This window comes from Harpia harpyja, chromosome 10, assembly GCF_026419915.1.
Source record: "Harpia harpyja isolate bHarHar1 chromosome 10, bHarHar1 primary haplotype, whole genome shotgun sequence".
Classification (NCBI taxonomy): Eukaryota; Metazoa; Chordata; class Aves; order Accipitriformes; family Accipitridae; genus Harpia; species Harpia harpyja.
In genome coordinates, this window is record NC_068949.1 from 45,817,243 (window position 1) to 45,836,979 (window position 19,737).

The following is a 19,737-nucleotide window of genomic DNA, read 5'->3' on the forward strand; positions in this document are numbered from 1 at the left end:
AGCACGGACTTGGTTGAGGTGTGGATGGAAATTCCTTATTGCAGGCTGAGGGTCTCCCTACAGAATTCCTGGGACTGTATGTAGATAATCTGCTCAAAGCACGATACCCTGAAATGAGCTGCAGAGTATCATGGTCTTCACCGAGGAGCCCAGTAGCGACCATTATATTACTGGTTCCACTGGAGTGCCCGCACACTGTTAAGGTTTAGCATCGCACTGGGGCTTCCTGGAGAGCCAGCAAGCTTTCCGTCCCTGCAAAGGCTGGAGCCTGCGCGATACGGGACCGTGCACCCAATTACAGGAGACATTGACTCGCTAACCTTGCGTTTCATAGCCACCCTCCAGCAAGCAGAAGGCAAAAGTGGATTTCAAGGGCTATAAGCTGAAAGCCACACCTCGGAACTTCACGAAATCACTCAATTTTTGACCTGGATGGGGATGCTTCCTCCGCTCCCCTCCCGGAGCAGCAGCCTGCCGCAGCTCTGCTCAGCACGCTCCCGCCGGCGGCTCCCGAAGCGCCTCTGGGGAACGTCGCTTCTTCAAGAGAGGACAACACGCTTGCACCTCTATCTCCTGCTCCCTCCCTCACAGGAGGCTGGACGAAAGGCTTGTTCTCCAAGGTTTCCTGGGAAAACCTTCTCGAACGTACTAGTAAGAACACACCCTTTGCAAGGAACCACCACCGGCGATGCTCTTGAGAGCCAGGAATGCCAAACCGCAAGAACGTACCTTCCAACATTTAAAATAGCATCAATAATAGTAAAATCACGGAACATCATGTGCCAGAGGGCTACAGCCGTCATGGAACGGGTGCCACCAAGGGGTCCCGCAGCCCACGTCCCGTGGCCACTGACCACGCGGGGATGTGCGGACCGCACAGATGCCGTATGGGCACGTCTGCCTTCAGGACCAGCCCAACCCCGATTTCCTCTGCACAGCAGAGAGCGCAACGCAGGAGACAAAAATATTAATCCTTTCTCAGCGAAAATACCTAGGCGTTGCTTTCCCCACAAAAAACGCAGTATCCAGTAGATGTAAAACCACCTATCATTCCTAGGTGGGAAAATAAAATGTCACTATTCGCTTTAGATACACAAAATGGTAAGTACATAAATTCATGTTTTGCAATATGCGTGAGAATAATAGCTGCCTCCTTTTCTCACGGAAAATAACACCGTCTAGTAGCTGGAGCTCGCAGCTGTTAAATTATGTGCACTACCATTCGCCAAACTCCAGTGCCTCATTCCTTTATCTTTGTAACATTGCTGATACATTGAGAAAACAATTATATCATTACTGATAACTGTGGAAGGCAAACCTGCTGTAAGACACGCTTTCAAAATGAATACAGCCACAGAGCCTGCAAAAAGCCTATTAACTTCTCAGTTTAAACCACTTAACTAAGCAATTTGCTCTCAGTATTTTTATTACTCTTCATATTAAGTGTAAAGATTATATAGGAAATACTTCAAGTACTACCACAACACTTCCTAGAAGCACCTTCTGACTACAGCTGGAGGGCACCAACATTGCCATCCTGCAGTAATGCCATCACCGCGCACGCTTCTCTGCACAACCTCTAGAGTCCACACGTGGCCAGAGACGTTATTGGATTAGCATTGATCGCATCAATCCAAAATAAGACTTCAGGAGGGATGGGAAGACTTAGAAAGATGGTCAGGGGTCTTTGTGCTCCTCCCTGCACCTCTCCCACCCGAACAGGAGCTCAGAGGGTTTCTGAAGAGGTGGCAGCCAGCGCCAAGCACACTGCCAGAAAAGAGCTGGATCCACCTGAAGACCTCCTGCGAAAACGGGCCTGAACGTGCGTATACTGCCCAGGGGGAAGAAAATCTTCTTTCCTCTGTGCTACTTACAGACCACAAATGTGGCATCAGGCTGGGAAAGCCCCTGTTCGGTCCCTAACCTGCTGCCAGGTACGCTCTTTCTTTGCATCTGAAATATTGGATGTGATGAAATCTGTTTGCTTAAAATAGGGAAGTATTTTAAACATACATAAACAAACGACGGGCTGTCGCTCCCCTGCACGGAACACCTCCCTCACCATCGCGCCTGTCCTTAAAAACACGCTTTGAACAGTGCCTCCTGCCTGGGAGCACAGCTCAGCTATTCCCCACGGCATCCCAGGAGGAATGCATCAATATAATGGGGTTTCGCCCGTGGCAGTCTCATTTCCGAGCGCTGCCGAGCAGCACGCCAGTTGAGCATCGGGCGATTCTGGCAAGAGGAGAAGGCAGCTTACTATAACGGCTTGCTAAAACATCAAAATATGGAACCGATTTGAACGGTTCAACATGTTTCAATACAGAACAATATTCACTGCTAATTAATCAGCCTGGCAAATGAACCCAAACAGTCAGGATCTCTTCCAGCAGACTCTCACAGAATCTCGGCATTACTGGCAAAGTACAAGAAAACTTCTTGCGTGCTAGACAGTTGCAAAACAAGAAGTACTTTATAGGGCAAAGACCAAGGTAAGAGGGGCTCTGCTGCCAACTGAACGGACATTACCTTCGATCTAAGAAAGAAAGAAACAATTGGCAGCAAGCCATTAAGGCTATCCTAATTCTGAATTTAAGAATGTATGTTAGGGGTTTAAACATCAGGAGCATTTTACTTCTTAACCTTTTCTATGAAACAACTGCTATTTTAAATTACTACTGTAGCACCAAAATAGAGAGATTCAGCTTCACTGCAATGCATTTTCTGTTCTTTTCCAAATATAAAGCTTAGCTCTGCTGTTAACAGCTGTGACATACCCAAGTTCTGCAGATTAATAGAATTTATTGCACAAACATTGTTGTGCATAACTGAGTCTTAATGAGATGATGGATCAATTGCTCTTCTCTACTGATAGCTGTCTACACAGACCACACCAAATTCTTAAAACTAGCAGCCAATAGGAGAATTATACATGAACCGTGTTGGCAATTTCTTGTTTGAAAATAAATCAAGTGTGCTGGGAGTGGCAGGCCCCTTCATTCCAGAAGCTGACAACCAGTGATGGAATAATCTGTTACAATCTTCTATAATTACACATGGTCTTTTCTTTCTTTAAAAGTCATTTAGAGGATGAAACGCACTTTGCCATCAAGGTTCAGATGAAGCAAGAGATTTTCAGCTGAACAGTATGAAACTCTTACTTTAGAGAATGTCTTATGCATCTCTGGGAGATGCATTTAAAAAAAAAAAAAGTAAGTACTTAATTATTTACGTCCTACTGACCTGGCATCAGCTGGGGTGCCAACACCACTGTGGGAAGAGGCCTGGAGGCAGCAGCTGGCCTGGCTATAGCCATAGCTACTTGATTTGTCATTAACAGAGGTTTCTCATTTCCCTGGAAGAGTCTTGATTCCTCAGGATGTATCCACGCTGAATCCAGAGCAAATGCATTATTCAAGTATATCTGTCCAACATAGATAAATAAAAGAATGTTAAGGTTTGGGATACTTTATTCTCACTTTTACTTCTGAATTTTGTATCTCTAACTCAATATTACAGGTAGTATCTCAAGTTGGGGACAAACTTGCAAAAATAGATTGATTTCTGCTCCGTCAGCATTGTAGGCTGAGTTTAGTTGACCATTTAAAAATCAAACGGCTTTTAACACGACTAATGAGCCGATGCAGCATCACAAAAAGAAAAGAAGAGCTGAAAGCAACTGTGTCCCCGACACAGCTACTGTGGAGCAAGCCCACCTGCAATTCAGAGACTTCGGTCGCCTTCCGAATTGGCGAGATGGGGGCGAGAGAGGGAAATGGGGTAAAGTCCCAAAGCCGCGTTTTCATTATTCAGCTAGGTAAAGGTACAGATGTAGGTAACCATGGGCGGGACAAGGGCGCAGGACCACGAGTGACACCCTGGCACCGGGGACGTGGCAGCGCTCGCGGTGACGCCACCGCCGCCAGCGCTGTACCGCAGCATCCGTTTTGGGGAAAACCAGGGGAAGTACCAAGAAGAAACAGAAAATGGAAAGCTCTCATCATCACATCCCATTGTAAAATAAAAACATTCTACTCAACGTAATAAAGTGTAAAGATAGTTTACTCTCTTTAAAACTTCAGAAAAGTGAAGCTGTATAACTGCTGAAGTAGCCTTCTCCATTAACCGTCCCTTACAACATTCCTCCTCGGCCTTCACAATTCACAAAACCCGTAACATTTTTCAGCTTATGTACTTTAGCCTTAAAAATACTTCAACATACCAAGATCAGACTTACCTTGCAGTTTGGTAGCCTCTTATCGATCCAGTTTTTCCCAGCATGAGGTGGAACCGTAGATGCGTACACAGGTGGAAAAATAGGAACAAACTCCACGCTCGAAGAAGGTGAAAATCCTATGACTGGAGAATGAGCTCCAAATATCCACTTAGGGGAGAAAAATAGGAAGAAAAGTTACCAAAAGGATTTTACCTTCAGCAAACAGCTGCTTTTCAGGATTTCCTGATTACAGGAAAGATGAGTACAGAAAATTTCAAACGTGTCTCTTCAGCCCAGCAACCATTTGTGTTTCTTTAGGCATTAGACGGTGAGCGACGGATGGCACTGACATTATAAACTGCTGTAGAAAGCCACAAACCAGTAGCCTGGCAGCAAAAACAGTACTTGGCTAATGGCTGCTAGTCGCCAGGGAAGCTTGGTTTTTCTCTGCTCAGAATCTCACATACAAAACAGAAACATCACCCGAAAGTGTTTCTAAAATTCGTCTCGAGGCAAACAAGAACCAAAGGAAATGTCGGAAACCTATTTTCTCTTAACTTAAATTCATTTGGCAAATAGGTTCCCACAGTAAAACCACCTCTGCAGTTTATTTAAGTGGTCTCACACTGGGGAATAATTGATGTTACTGTTTCATTAGACCCAGCACTGCCTATTTTCTCCCTCCCACTCGCTCCGCTCCCAAGCCACAAGAGACGCTCGTGCTCGAAAAGGCTGGAAATCTTCACATGAAATCGAGCGGATACTACGGCGCTCACATCTCTCTCTTATTTTTACTTCTGCCTAGTAAAAAATACAAAGGCGAGGCACGAACTACGAGTACAGCTCCCGGTATCTCCGCCGTTAACACCAGAAAACGGCCGAAACGCTTCGCTATTTCACAAGCAGCCTCACGACAGCAGTTGATAATTGAAATATCCATCGGGGAGAGCACCGGCGAGACAGATCGGTTCAGCCGGCACGACTCAAAACTTTAGTCTCTATGAATATTCAAAAAAAAAAAAAGCAAGGCGCTCGGCGTTGCACAGGACCCTGCGAGCGCCGCGTCCTTTCTGCCCTCCGCCCGCAGAACCAGCGCCGGCGGGGGCGGCCAGCGGCCTCTCCGGGGAGGCCGGCGGACCCTTCTCCTGCCGGGGAAAACACGGCTGCCGCTCTCCGCTCCCCTCCGCGCCCTTACCGCACCTTCTGCCGGCGGCTGCCCGGCGCGGCACCGGGGAGCGGAGCCGCGCACCGGCGCCCACGGCGCAGCGCTCCGCGGGGGGAAGAGCCCCACCGCGTCCCCCCCCCCCCCGGCCCGGCGGGCACACACAGACAGACAGACAGACACACAGACAGACCGACACACAGACAGACACGGGGGGGGGCGGGCGGCTGCCGCCGCGGCGCCCACCCGGAATCCCCCTTCCCCGGGGCCGGTGATGGGCTCCGGACAGTCGGCGACGGTGAAACTTCTGCCCACCCCCGCTCGGCCCCCCAGCACCGATCCGAGCCGCCCTTACCTGCCCGTGGAGGAAGGCGGCGGCGGCGGCGTGGTGGTCGGCGGCGGCGAGCAGCGGCAGGAGCGGCTCGCAGGGGACGCGCCAGCCCGGGGCGGCCCGCAGCAGGGCGGCGGGGGGGGCGGGCGGCGGCGCCGGGAGCAGCAGCGGCGGCGGGGGGGGCGGCGGCGGAGGAGGAGGAGGAGGAGGGGGGGGGGGAGCCCCGGCGGTGCCCCCACCGACCCTGACCAGCCCCGCGGCAGCCGGGACCACCCAGGCCCAGGGGGGCGCGGGGGGTTCGGCGGTGGGGGGCCAAAGCAGGGCTGGGGGGGGCGGCGGCGGCGGGCGCTTAGCTGCGGGAGCCGGCAGCATCCTACATGGCACGGGGAGCGGTGGGAACCCGTGGCGGGCCGCCCCACGTTCCGCACCGGCACCGGCGCCGCCGCCGAGTGAAACTCCACTTCGCGGCGGGGTGCCGCCGGCAGGCTCCGCCCGGCGCGGGGGGGGGGACGCGGGGAGGGAGGGAGGGAGGGAGGGAAGGAGGGGAGGGGGGGGGCCGCGCTGGGGCCGCCCTCCGGAGGGGCGGGGGGCACCCGGTAACCGGCCTCGGGGGTCAAGATAACTCCCCCCCCCCCCCCAACCCGGAGGAGTGCGGCTTTTGCTGTGGTCCGCGGGGGCGGGGGGGAGGGAAAAAAAGGGTTTTTTCAGCGTCCTATCGCATTAAGGTTGTTCACCAGCGCCTGGCATCTCGGGTCCTCCTCTACTGCGGGGAGACGTCTCGGCGGCCTTTGGGGGGGGGGGGGGGGGGCATCGAGGGGATGCGCGGCCTCACGGGGTGATGCCTGGGCTGGGCAGGGCACCTCTGCCACCCCCCCCCCTTCCCCCGTCCGCCCCCATGGCGGGGAATGGAGAAGGCTTCTCTGGGGTCAACCGACGGGCTCAAACGTCCCACGGCCGCCCCCTCGGATGAGGCCCTTCTCCGGCCTTCGGTAGAGAAATGCAGGAATTCGCTCGCCCGCAGAAGGAGGCGACCCCCCCACCGTGGCTGCTGCCCGAGAAAGAGAGGCCTTTTGGGGAAGGAGGTGCCCGGCCCAGCAGCGCAGACCGCTGTGGGTGCTGCCGCTGGGAAGGTGGGAAGGGTCCCACTGCCCGGGACACCCCCCACCATCCCCACCACCACCTGCTCCTGCCAGGCTGTAGACGGCGGCATCGGCAGCCCCTCGTTAAAAATTAAGCTTTTGACCCCTGGTCACAGGTAACCTCTAGCAGTTAGGAGTGTGTCATCATACTTCGTGTAACGATTCGAGGGGAAAACGAGCACCCACCTCCTCTGCAGGTGCCCGAGAGCAGCTCCCTTCCCCTGCCCAGCTCAGGCGGTCCCGGGGTTGAGCCACCGCGGCAGGACAAGCAACTGGTTTGCTTGCAACCTGTGGGCTTGTTTCTCCTGCCTTCTCCTCCCCGCTTTCCACGGAGGAGAGAGGAGCTGAGCAAGCCTCTTCAGCTGCTGACGGCATCACAGCTTCCAGCCTCTCCAGCAAAAAATTTAAAAGGAATGAATAACAGTAAAATGGGCTGAGCCCGAGTTCACAGAATATACAAATGCTTCAACTTTACGGTTTAAAATCATTCCTATGTTTCTCTGCCAAACCACTAGCGCTGCTCCGGCTCTCCATCATAGCGGCACGGCGAGTGCTGCACAGTGAGAAAAGGCAAATATCCGGCTGCACCCGTCCTGAGTTTGTAAATCACCACGGTCCCAGAGTGCCAGAGCGCAATGGAGAACTTGCTATGTCAGGATTGCGCAGCTGTACGTAGGCAAACCAGGGGCTTCGTAAAACTGCACTGAAGAAAGTCAAAGGTCTCAGAAATTCATCTTTTTTTCTCTTTTATTTGGTGCGCAGAGGAATTGGGCCTCCCGTGGCAGTGACTCACCTTAGTAGAGGTAATTCCCAAGAAGTTTTGAAATCAAATTATGATCTGTGGATAAACGCAAGATCAGGGGAATATGTTGCTTACAGTTACCCTCAGAAAGATACTGGGAGATACAGATTTGAGTCACCTACAAAGTGACAGAAATCAGGTAAACAGAAGATCCCTTCCAAATGTTCTGGTGCCTGGCTATTTCTTAAACTCACAAAATCACTTCCTGGTAATTGTAACTGAACGAGGAAACAGAAACATAATGACAACAACAGCAAGAAAAACCAAAAAAAAAAGGTTGTTTCCTATGAAATGCAGTGGTCCTTGAGTAGTCTGTTTTAAATGCAATAGTTCATCTATAAAATACTGAAAACAGCCACAAAATAGAACACTTTGTTTTTATTAGCGGCTGAAGATTTATTTTGGGCAGGAAAAAGGTTGAAAGAGGATTTGAAGAAGTTCAGCAACTGTTTGTGTCCATCCACCTTTGCATGCGGAAGCGTACCCCTCCCGTGTGGGTGCACCCTTGCCAGTTAGCGGGAGACACTTACAGCTACCTTTTCTGGAGGCACACAACACTGACAAGACTACTTCTTACTTAAGGTCCGGAAGAAAGATTGTTTCTTAGAGGACTGTATTCCCTGTGTTGAAACCATGACTAACATCGGCCCATTAAAATTACCAAAGGCCAGCCTCGATCCAGCAACTGTGTAACTATTTAAAGCACAAATCAGTGGTGTTATTTAGACCATCAAAAAAGCTGATTAATAGATCGAAATCATTATAATTTCTTACCAGCGGGCAGTCTTGCTAAATACTTTCCTAATATTAGACGGGAAAGTCTGTATGTGTAACGTGGCTTAGAAAGCCCCAGCTCGCTCGGGTCAGTGGGGGTCGGGGGGAGTTTCTCACCTGATAGACAGACACGTTACAGCCTGGCTGAAGGATGCACTCACAAGCAGCGGCTGCTTTTTTGCTTAGGCTTCCTTCTCCTACTCTTCAAAAAGTAGTAGCAGAATGATTGGTGCCTTCTTCCCGGGAGCTGGGGAAGCATTTGGGTGTTTCCCAGGCTACGTGTGCGGCAAGTTTATGACAAGCCCGCATGCAAGAAGCTCATCGCGGTCCAAGCTCAGCGCTCCCACGCCGCAGCCCGGCAGGAGCGAGGGGTGACGGCAGGGATGAGGGATGATGGCAGGAGCGAGGGGTGTCGGCAGGAGCGAGGGGTGACGGCAGGGATGAGGGATGATGGCAGGAGCGAGGGGTGTCGGCAGGGATGAGGGATGATGGCAGGAGTGAGGGGTAACGGCAGGAGTGAGGGATGACGGCAGGAGCGAGGGGCTGCATCACCCGCCAGAGCCAGGCGATGCAGGCTGCCGGGGCTCTGCTTTTCCCGGGCAGCCCAGAGAGCGGCAGTGATGCCGAGTCCAGCATCAGCGCGGAGATAAGCCAAGGCAGCTGTGAGCGTTCAGGCAGTGGTTGCCATTCCCTGGAACTGGGAACGACCCCCGCGGCAGAGGACAGGCTCCTCTCCCCCCCTGCAGAGCGCTGGGTGACGGCCGGGCGCTCGCTGGCTCTGAGGACGCACTTTACAAAGTGAGAAGGTTCAGATAAAGTTTTCACGTTCTGGACTCACTCCCCGTGCTTGTACGTGCAGGATCTGCATCGTGTTCGCCTTCAGAGCGTGGGGTGGCCTCCCCTAAGGAATGAAGCGGCATCTCTAATGCTGCTTACCACCAACTGCTCCTTCTGCTGGACTTGGCAGTGTTGGGCTTACAGTTAGACTCAATGATCTGAAAGGTCTTTCCCAACCCAAATGAGTCTATGATTCTGTGATTCCCTCTCCAAAGCATATGCAGTAGGTTGCTGTGCTCTGGTCAGGGGCTGCCCTGAACACGCATCTTCCCCCTGCCCAGCCCTTGCCTTTTCTTTAAAGGAAAGGCTGGAGAGATGTCCTCGCGTTCGAGTGAGGAGTAACACAGGTCCGGGTAGTTCCCTGGTTCCTTGTGGAGCTTACTCCCAGAGCCCGTGGCCATGGCATTCTTCCTCTGCGGACGAGCTTGTTACACATTCCTGTGGACAGAAGGAGCATTTACGGTCGCATGTGCCTGAAATGGCATACGCTGCTGAGAGAACGGTACAGCAACCGCTGGTCATTGCAGCAGTGGCCCTTTGCAGTCACTCCAGCTACAGTATTACCTGCCTCTGAAGGGGTCTCAGCGCTGGATGAAATTCATGACACTGATGCTGGTGGGCTGGAGATGCTGGTGGGCTGGAGATGATGCTGGTGGGCTGCTGGGGCTAAAGAATGGAGAGGGGAGCACAGAGATGTGGTAATAAGCTATAAATATGGACAAGGGCTGCTGACAAGAAGGGATTATTCTGGTTTTTGTGCTCCTGGTGGACAGAACAAGAAGGAGCAGTCCAAAACCGTAGCAAGAAAAATCTAGTTTGGGCCTTAAAAGATTTTTCTAAGGGTGAGAAGGGACACAGAAGGGCTGGGGTCTCCTGCAGCACAGGTCGGGGAATGGGCACGGGAGCAAGCCAGGCACAGCTCCCTGCCACGAGGCCAGCACAGCACATCCCGTACCAGCCTAGGGGGTATGGTTCCAAATGGGAAAAACCTCCCATGTCAGCAGGGGGGGTTTCTTTTTCACTTTTCATGACAAAAGGGAGAGTTAATAGAAAGGCCATGTTGGAAGAAGAGACGTGTTTGGGGCATAACTTCTTTCAACTATTGCAACTTCAACTTGGAAGTGCTTTGGGGAAGAAAATGGCACCTGAAGCAGTTAATCAGTCTCACAACTGGTGCACACGTTAGCCCTTAAATGCCACAAAGTGTACTTTAGATAGATAGTCAAAAAGCCCATTTAGCACTGGAATAAAAGGTTCAGACCCAAAATCGTCATTTTTAAGTCTGAAAAAATCGGTCTGAACACTCAAAAAAGGGATCCCTTTCATTAATATCTAAATTATAGACTTTTCTTACTGAGGACATTATGAACCACTTTTCTTCATGGCGAGGTTGTCTTGCTGTGAGACGGTGTCAGGTGATGACCAAACAAACTTTCTGTTGTTAAAGCATCAAACTATTTTTCAGAATAGGTGATGTAAAGTCTCCGTTGTAGCACATCCGTAGGGATAAATTTGATTTGGTATGGTAAACATGAACAGAACAGTATCCTGTACCATGTTCCGGAAGGCATTATGTAGAATGCCCTGTATATCTGTAGCCATGTATATCTGAATGTGCTGAAGTTGCCTGTGGATGATAGCACCGACCAGAACCTCGGCAGAATTACATGCTTCAGCAAATTCCTAATAAATAAATTCCTCCCTGCTCCTGTGTGCTATCTAAGCTCAGAGTCCCAGGGAATGAGGTTTGCAGCTATCTTTGCCAGCGTCTGCCTCTCAGGTTAAACCGCTCATTTCATACTGTGCGGAGGGCCTGGAGCGAGGAGCGGGAATCTCCTCTGCCATCTTTGGGCATCTTGTGCCATGTGAGAAAGCAAGCGTGAACACTGGCAGATTTTCCTTTTCAGGTACTAACCCACGCAATTCACTCCTTCACAGCAGTGCAGCAATCAGGAACCCCATCTGAGGAGCTCTTATTTCTTCCCAAGCAGACCTGTCAAAATACCCAGCCAAACAAATGACCTGGCGAGGTGATTATTCTGTTGAGTTTTCTCATAACAACATTGACTAATAGTCTGTCCCTTGGGTTAATCCTTATCTGCTGCATTAGTCATTTGTTTCCAACAGTGGTAAATAGCAGAAAAGTATCAAATAAACCCACTATGCACCTGATTGTGCAATACCATGCTACGAAGGGAAATGAGCTTCTGAGTCCAGCTAGCCATCAGTTTATAGTCTGGAGCATGAGGATTGCTTGTCCCTACGTCTTTTATTCTAGCTAGCAGAGTCGCAGATGCTATTTTTATTCTCCTGTGCAACTCACCTGAAGCTTTGACAAAGCCCTCTTTTTGGGAATGGTGGCTACCAAGCGGTAGTACCTCTGTGCCTGGAGAGAGGGATTAAACCCCTATGCCTAAACCAGTCAGGTTCTCATGGGATTTAGCTGCCACTGCCTGGTGCCGAGAAGGAGCTACGCAGTACGTGGGAGTGGTGGATGGTGGAACAGCTTCCACTGCTCCTCAGAGCGCAAGCCAATCCGCCGCTGAAGTGAGTCCCCAAGGCAAACACATCAAATGAAAAATCCTGAAATAAAATGACCTTTTGTTTCTATTCCTGTAATGTGAAATACCTGATCTGTGATCTGATTTTTGCTAAATTCCACTGATTTCCATGAGCCCTGTTTCAACCCTGGTACGAGAAATCAAAGAAATAGGAGTCAAAGGAATAGTAGCTTCAGTGCAATAAAAATCAGTGCAGGAAAACATGCATGATACCTGACTTCAGCCTTCCTAGGAGCCCTTTTTCAGTCTCTGGCGATGGTGGGAATTGCCTTGGGACACCTGGCTCCCCAGGAGGCCTCCCCCAGCTCTGGCAGGAGGTGATCCACGGCAAACCAGGACAGACAGTCAGACCCACACTGCTGGGTACCCAGAGGATACAGACACCCGAAACTGCAGCAGGAGACAGGCAAGGAGAATGAAAAAGTGAAACAGCAGAGAAGAGTGGTTAAACAAGGGGAGACACTTCAGGAAACTACAAACAGATCATCTAAATTTGTTTAGGTTGAAGGGATCGCCCTGCTTAACGAGCCCCAGAGTAAGAGGTTCTAGGTATTTAAACGAGCCAGTGTGAGAATGAGTGGCAGAGGAGCAAGCAGCAGGATTTGGCCGTGGCCTGGAGATGTGACAGAGCAGCTGAGGCTCTGCAGATGGTCCTGTCACCCCGGGGACTGTCCTGCAGCTCAGCACAGCCCTCTGCCAGCCTGGGAGCACGGCTGGTTTACAGCTTGCAAAAAGGCGAGTGCCAAAAATGATCTCTGGGTGGGGAAATGGATGGAGCAGCATTCCTCCATCCCCAGCCTGCCCCAGCAGGCATCAACACCTTCTGCTGGTGTGAATGAACCATGTCCTCGTAATGCTGTGGGTGATTTCTGGAGCTGCTCTGCCATCGACACCATTTACGTTTCCGAGTTAGCCATTTGTTCCTTTTTCACTCTGACTTCAAAATTGCCAGCCTTCAGGTTTCTTGGTGGTCCCACCAGGAGATCATGGCTAATCTTCACCTTGCTGGGTGCTATATTAACCCAATGGCAGTTTGAGCAGCTGTCAGAGAAGGAAGTGATTGCACAAAGATGATTAATTGTCAAGTTAAGCTGAAAAATATGAATTTCCTTCCCATTATACTTCAATCAGTTTGTTTTCTGATTTGTTATACAATATTCTTCAGCTATTTTTATACAAAGATGGAGTTATTGATACCAAAATTTCAAACTCTGGTTATTTAGGAAGGGAAAACAAATGAGAGACAGCTGCCCTCATAGAATCATAGAATCAGTTAGGTTGGAAAAGACCTTTAAGATCATCGAGCCCAACCGTCAACCCAACACCACCGTGCTCACTAAACCATGTCCCGAAGTGCCACGTCTACGCATTTTTTTTAACACCTCCAGGGATGGTGACTCCACCGCTTCCCTGGGCAGCCTGTTCCAATGCCTGACAACCCTTTCAGTAAAGAAATTTTTCCTAATATCCAATCTAAACCTCCCCTGCCGCAACCGTTTCCTCTCGTCCTGTCACCAACCACCTGACAGAAGAGACTGACCCCCACCTCGCTACACCCTCCTTTCAGGTAGTTGTAGAGAGCGAGAAGGTCTCTCCTCAGCCTCCTGCATGGTCAACCGAAAGCAGGAGCATGGAGGGGACAGGCAAACATCTCCTGCCAGACTGCTGGGACAGCTAAACCCGTTCACTAAAATCCTAAATTTATTCTAATCCTGTTGGATGCAGAAGTCAAACACGCTTTTTTTTCTTTAAAAACAGAACAACTGATGCATAGTCCAGAGTAAAGCTCTGCAGGGTTTTGCATACAAGAAGATTAATTCAGGTAGCTAAGAAAAGAAACAGAAAGGTGTTCAAACAAAGTGAAGTATAAAAAAAATAGCATATTTTGTATGTGCACGCTAGAGACTAAGTTGCTGGAAACATTTTCTTTTTGAATTGAAGAATAAAGAGTACAGTCATTTGAGGCAAGATTTTCTTTTTAACTAGTCAGTTGGAATACATCTCTGGTCTGATTTTAACCCTCTTTGGTAGTCATTCCCAGTTCCACCCCGCAGTAGCAGAAGGATAAAACCCCCCTGGGATAAAGATATCTACCTCTGACCACCCTTTGTCCCAGAGCACTCCTGAGAACATACACAACTCACTTTGATCTGGACCTTCCTTTAAAAGACTCCAAAAAAGTTTCCATGCTAAATGTGGGACTGAGCAATCTGTAGTTGCATCAACCCATCTCCCCTCCGCTTCCAGACAGATGGGCTGAGGATGGCTAAAACCCGTGAGAGAGGAATCCTCAATCTGCACCTGGAATTTATGAAATCGAGTCAGGGCAGCGATGCCACCCTCACGCACCACGCGTCAGTTTGTGAAATTTAGAAGTGTAGTAGCTGCTTTTGGCAAAGCATTACGTGAAGGGAAGAGAGCTTCTCCGTAACATCAGGGAACAGATACAAGGGAGGTGCTCCCTCCCAGCCACGTGTGGTCACCTCCCCTTAAGTACCAGCATTGCTGACGCAAGTGTGTTGACCCGGTGCTGGTCCACGTGCTCCAGAGGGGCCCTAGGGGCTTTCCACAGGAGATGCTCCTGGTAGGCATTGCTCACCACGAGCAGAAAGAGACAAATTTCCTTATTCCCTCCTGTCTTTTCAGAGCCTACAGATTGTCTGGAAGGAATCCGTGCATCTCAGAGGAGACATATTGCAGAAAAGTAGCATTCTCAGAATCAGATTTGCACCTTCTTAGTCCTCCAAAACACTGAGGCACTTGCCTGGCATCGAGGGTTTGAAGAGATGTTGGTTTGCAGCTGGTACAGCCCAGAAGAGAATCAGTAGGGTTGTTTTATTTTTAACTTTTCAGAAGAGATTCTTTCCTCATTTACATTCTTCAACCATCACTGAAAGCCTAGAGACCTGGTCCTCTGCATCACCACGTGTCTCATAAGCATTTCAGGTACCTCGGGTAGCTAAGGAAGACATTTTGAGCATTCCAGGTTCTCAGTGAAGTCAGATCAATGACTTCACTCACAATAACTTGCTTAGAAATTAACTGTTTCATGAATTTAAGCAAAATATATACGCGACAAGCTCAAAACATCTAGCTAGTCAAAAAGCTGTGGATTCCAAAACAACAAACAACAGATGGTGCCATCTCACATCTACCTACTACTCTAAAGAGATACTTGACAGATAGTCAGATGAGTTCCCTTGTAGAAAGACTAACAGCAGGGTTTATAGTAATAATTTTTCTGGTGCTCAGTAGCAGCTAGTTTATCAATAAAAGGTGAAGAGCAGGAATCAAATCTGCACACTCCATAGTGCTAGCAGAGCAGGCAGAAGATACCAGCGTCCAGCAAAACAGTCTGGCACATACTCAGCAACTCGTTTATTTACTCTCAAAAGCAAGTTGCATTTCATCCTGGAGGGATAAAAAATTGTTCTCTTCTCACTGCTGTAGACCACCCAGCATTTTAACACTGTGGTTTGCGTGAAAGTTGGAAGGAGAGGAGTCTTCATATCACTTTTTAGTCCCAAACAAACATTTGTTATTGCTTAATCTCCAGTTTAGAAAAGATCGGTTTTCCAGAAAAGACATGGGAGCAACACTGCATTAACTGATAAGACATCAGACAGCAAAACAGCCCCACAGCTTATCTCATAGTTGCAAGGCCCTTCCTGAAACCTGCTTTATTCACACTCAGCGGTGAACCTTAGAAGTAACCGGAACAGCTCTGAAATGTGGGTTACATCGAGAACAACAAAAAGTGTGGTCAGCTTTGCAGCGGGCTGGAAACAGTCATTCATCACATCGTGTCCTGTAGAAAGTCTTCAAAACTGCCCACAGGACACAATTTTTTTGTCTCAGAGCTGCTGTTTCCAGGATGCACAGTGACTGCTGGTCCTCGAAGGATGGTCGTGTCACCCACCAGACAAGAAGGAGGCTTCTGGATACGGACATGATGCCCCCAGCAATGTTCTGGATGCCAAGTGGGAGTGTTTGAAAGGTGCTGCACCCACCCACCACACTACTGTTGTACACAACATGCACCAAATCGGTTGGTGAAGAGACAGTAACGTTTCATGCCAAGGACAGACTTTTCCTGAGGCACCTAATTATCATCAGCCCACACGCTATTTTCACAAATTGCTTAGAAGGGCTTATTGCAAAGGCAGCGTTATGAGACAGTTGGTTACACTGAACTCAGGTTATTTAAAATACATGAGGGGAGGGAGGGTGAGTCGTGGGCACTTTGGTCTCCGCAGAAGGTGGAAAATCATTACTACCTCTACTTTTTACACATTATTCCAAGGTACGAATACATGGGTTTGGCTTCTTAATTAGGTGTTTTACCTCCCCACGTCAACACGGTTATTGCAAAGCTCATTGCAAGTTTAAAACTTCACTTCATCAGCCGAGCAATTACATTTTTATGAGCTTTATCCTCTTTGTAGTAACTTTAATACATTTTTGTTACCTAATTATTTCTCTTCCCAGATTATTGCTCTTAAGTAACATCGCTATTCTTCTGGATTCAGCGGTGGAGACAGCATGCCAGATCACATACTTATCTCCAAAACCATTTTGGGAACCAAACGTAGAAATATCAGTGTCAAGTTACAAAAAAATATACCAAGAACTAATTATTCCATCTGGAAACCTTCAGATTTAATTTCTCCAACATTAAATCCCCTGGTATCGTTCTTCAGTCACTCAGCTGTAATGGCTTCTGCTCCACTCCCAGAAGAGCATTTCGCAACGCTTTCAGGACAGAGCTGTCCCGGTCTCTCCTTATTGCCGCTACTTCTGCTTGCCACCTAATTACCCATTTCAGGGATGGTTTTACTTTGCAGTTGGCTGTTAGCTTAGGCCGTTTATTCCACCCCCAGTCCCTTCTCCTGCAATTCAGGATGGCGACTGGCAAGCCTCTGAGCAGGGCTGGATGCTGCATTCCGCCTCCCCGTGCTGTCGCAAACTGGCGAGCGCGGCAGGGATCGCCTCGCCGGGGCACAGCCACCTTCCTCTGTAAGCGGCTTAGGGCCGGATAAAAGACGTCTGGTTCCGACACGTATTAAAGTGCTCAGCCGTTCACTTAGGAATTAAGTGGAGCGCAAAGCCATTCTAAAAACAAATGCTTACATTAAAGTCCCTGCCTCCGAGCTGGGCACGTGCTGCTGCGCGCAGGAGGCACTCGAGCCGAGGCGAGAAGCGGGGTCTGTGGTCTGCCAGAAACCTCCGGCGCCTGGAAGTCCTCTGGCCAAGAACAAAACCCCGTCCAAGCTTCTCCGGTAAGTGCTAAGCTCCCAGCTATCGCACGGTAAGAAGATATCGGTACACCGTGAGCAGATACCGGTTGTATCTCGCAGTTGGTTTTGGGGGTAGGACCGGCCCCTGCTGCCTTGCTTGGGTAGCCACGTCTCACAGGAGCAGTCGTGCTGCATCCCCCGAAGGGCTCGGAGCATCCCCCAGCACTTGGGGCGCGCAGCTCGGAGCAAGGACGCAACGTACAGCAGCAACAGCCTGAGGCTTCCCCCAATTCCAGCGAGGAGCCCCAGGGGAGCGGGAGGAGGAGGAGATGCTGGGGAAGGTCCAACTCGTTCTTCTGAATCCAGTTCCCAACCCTGGTGCGGGAACGGGCCAAGGGGGAGGCAGGCGACGGTATGGACACCGGCGCACCAAGAGCGAAGGGTAACTCCTGCTGCCAGCCCCGTCCCTCCACCCCACGAGGAGAAAGGCACCGCTGGCTCCTCGCACCAGCCCCTGCCCTGGATCCGTCCCTGCAGGGCTCCCACCCACCCACAGACACAGCAACGGGGCTTGGCCCACCGGCCGCAGGGCTCGGGAGCCGCAGTCCCCCCCTCCTTTTCTGCAGGGAGCCCGAGGCTCCGTCTGCCGGGTCAGGATGCAGCCACCATGTCAGGATACGGTCCAGCACAAAGCAAGAGAGCGCTGATAAAGCCGAGGAATTGGTCAGGCTAGCGCTGGACGCAGAGGAGCCGCTCGTTAGGGCTCGCCAGCCGCTGCTTACATTTCCGAGGGAGAGAGAGAACCGTTTCACACAGGTTGTGAATAACGTTGACTTGAGCTGTGGCTGTCAGCCTTTAAAGTTAGCGCAGAAACCACCATAAAAGGTCATTTTCTTATTTCATAAGAAGAAACTTGTTGCTCAGAAGGAGCTTATACTCAAAACTGCACAAATTGTTAACAACCAAACAAATTCCCAGCTCAAAGATGCCGCTGCTGTTCCCGCCAGCTTGCGGAGAGGCACGTGGAGGTGGGCACAACTTTAGAGCTCCTGAGTTAGGGAGAGAAATTGCTCAACACAGTCCAAAGCCTGAGAAAGGCTATGGAAAGTGATGGAATAGTTTGATTGTTTCTGTTTTACTATTTTTTTTAATAAGCAAATTAGAAAAAAATTGTTTCATGCACACTTTTGCTTGCAGTCTCCCGTGGTGCATTATCCCGCTACATGACATTGACTTGAGTAGCAAATACAAAAAATAATTCCCATCGCTCAAGATCAGCCTGGAGAACATCATTCCATATGCCAGCGTTGCTGGATTTCTCTGGGCATCTGCCAGGCAGCCTCCCCTCTCCTTCCCTGCCTCAGAGGTTTGCTCAGGCTGGTTTTAACTTTGGTTTTCAGGTCTGTTTTTCTTCCTCTGAGGTGGTTAGGCAGATCCCACTGATTTCAAAATCTTAAAATACATTTTGGGGTTGGTTTGTTGCTGCTGTTTTTCAGCTAGCCTTTGGAGTTCATCTTCCCTCTTTATTTCCCTGACACTTTGGTCAATAAAAAGACACAAAAAAACCCCAAACAAAAAAACCCTTCAAGGACTGATATTTTACCTTTGTCCACAGTAGGTAAATGCACGCTCTCCTCTCTCTAGAGATCTCTCCAAGCTGTGCATTTCTGTCTTTGGGTTGAGCATTACCAGCATCATAACTTATTTATGTTTTGCTCGGCTGACGAGGACACCACCTCCAGTGTTAAAAGGAAATACCAGAGGGCAGAGGCAAGCGTTATTTTCTCTCTTGCCTTCTTCCCTGCATTACAGCCGGAGACTCCCTCTGATCCCCGCTGTCTTCTCCCCATGCAGTGCTCCGAGGAAGGAGGGCTCCACAAAGAGCACACGCTCCCCCAGCCGGGATGGATGCACTTGCTGTTTGAAGGCGATATTCCCAACTGACACTTCTTCACAATATGTCATTCATGTCACAAGCCCGACTTGTATTTTGTTTGCTGCTTGAAGAAATCATTTTGTTGAATAATAATCTTCCTTGTACATGAACTTCTATTTTCAAAACGGTTCGTGGAGCGGCTCAGCTCTTAATGAGTTTTCCTACGGGCTATAAGCTGACATCAAGAACCTTCTTCACTTGGCTTCTTTTACAGAAGGATTCACTGCAGATGCCAAAGTCAGCTGTCAGGTGCAGAAAGAAGCAGAACGGCTCCAGAGACGTAGCGTTGCAAGATGAACTGAACGCGAGCGTGTTTCTGAGATCACCCACAGAGAAATCCTCCTAACCAAGCACCAGCTCCTGGTTTGGAAGATCTCACAACATTACATTTTAAAAGTTTCTACTGCTCGCTTGGTGAGCTCACGGTGGCTGAAATTCAGCCATGTGAGAGCACAAGGCTCATGTACCTGATGTTGTCAGACTAAACAGGACCAAGTGACACGGTGCTTTGGGCTGGTGACTGTCACCAGAATAACTGGAATCCTTATCATATGCCCTTGGAGTCCCATAAATAGCCACCGCATTTATTGTAATAGCCGCTAGTAACTCCTGCAATAGCTGCCTGCTTGATTTCTCTTACTCTATTCATTTTTCCTTATCTGTCTTAATATGTTAAGGAAAAAAGGACTCATTACACCGCTTTAAAAATAATGCCTGAGGTTCTTGTCTCAAAACCATACAC

General features: G+C 49.7%; 1 protein-coding gene across 1 annotated transcript in view; it reads right to left on the reverse strand.

The window, feature by feature from the left end:
* TCERG1L (transcription elongation regulator 1 like) overlaps positions 1-6,168 on the reverse strand; it is a 97,939-nt gene extending 91,771 nt beyond the window's left edge. The window contains exons 1-3 of the mRNA XM_052799782.1: positions 5,734-6,168; positions 4,238-4,384; positions 3,244-3,424 (exon numbers count right to left, since the gene is read on the reverse strand). Coding sequence (XP_052655742.1) covers positions 3,244-3,424; positions 4,238-4,384; positions 5,734-6,081 — 676 coding nt within the window. The 5' untranslated portion in view covers positions 6,082-6,168. The remainder of the gene's footprint in view (positions 1-3,243; positions 3,425-4,237; positions 4,385-5,733) is intronic.
* Positions 6,169-19,737: the final 13,569 nt, after the last annotated feature.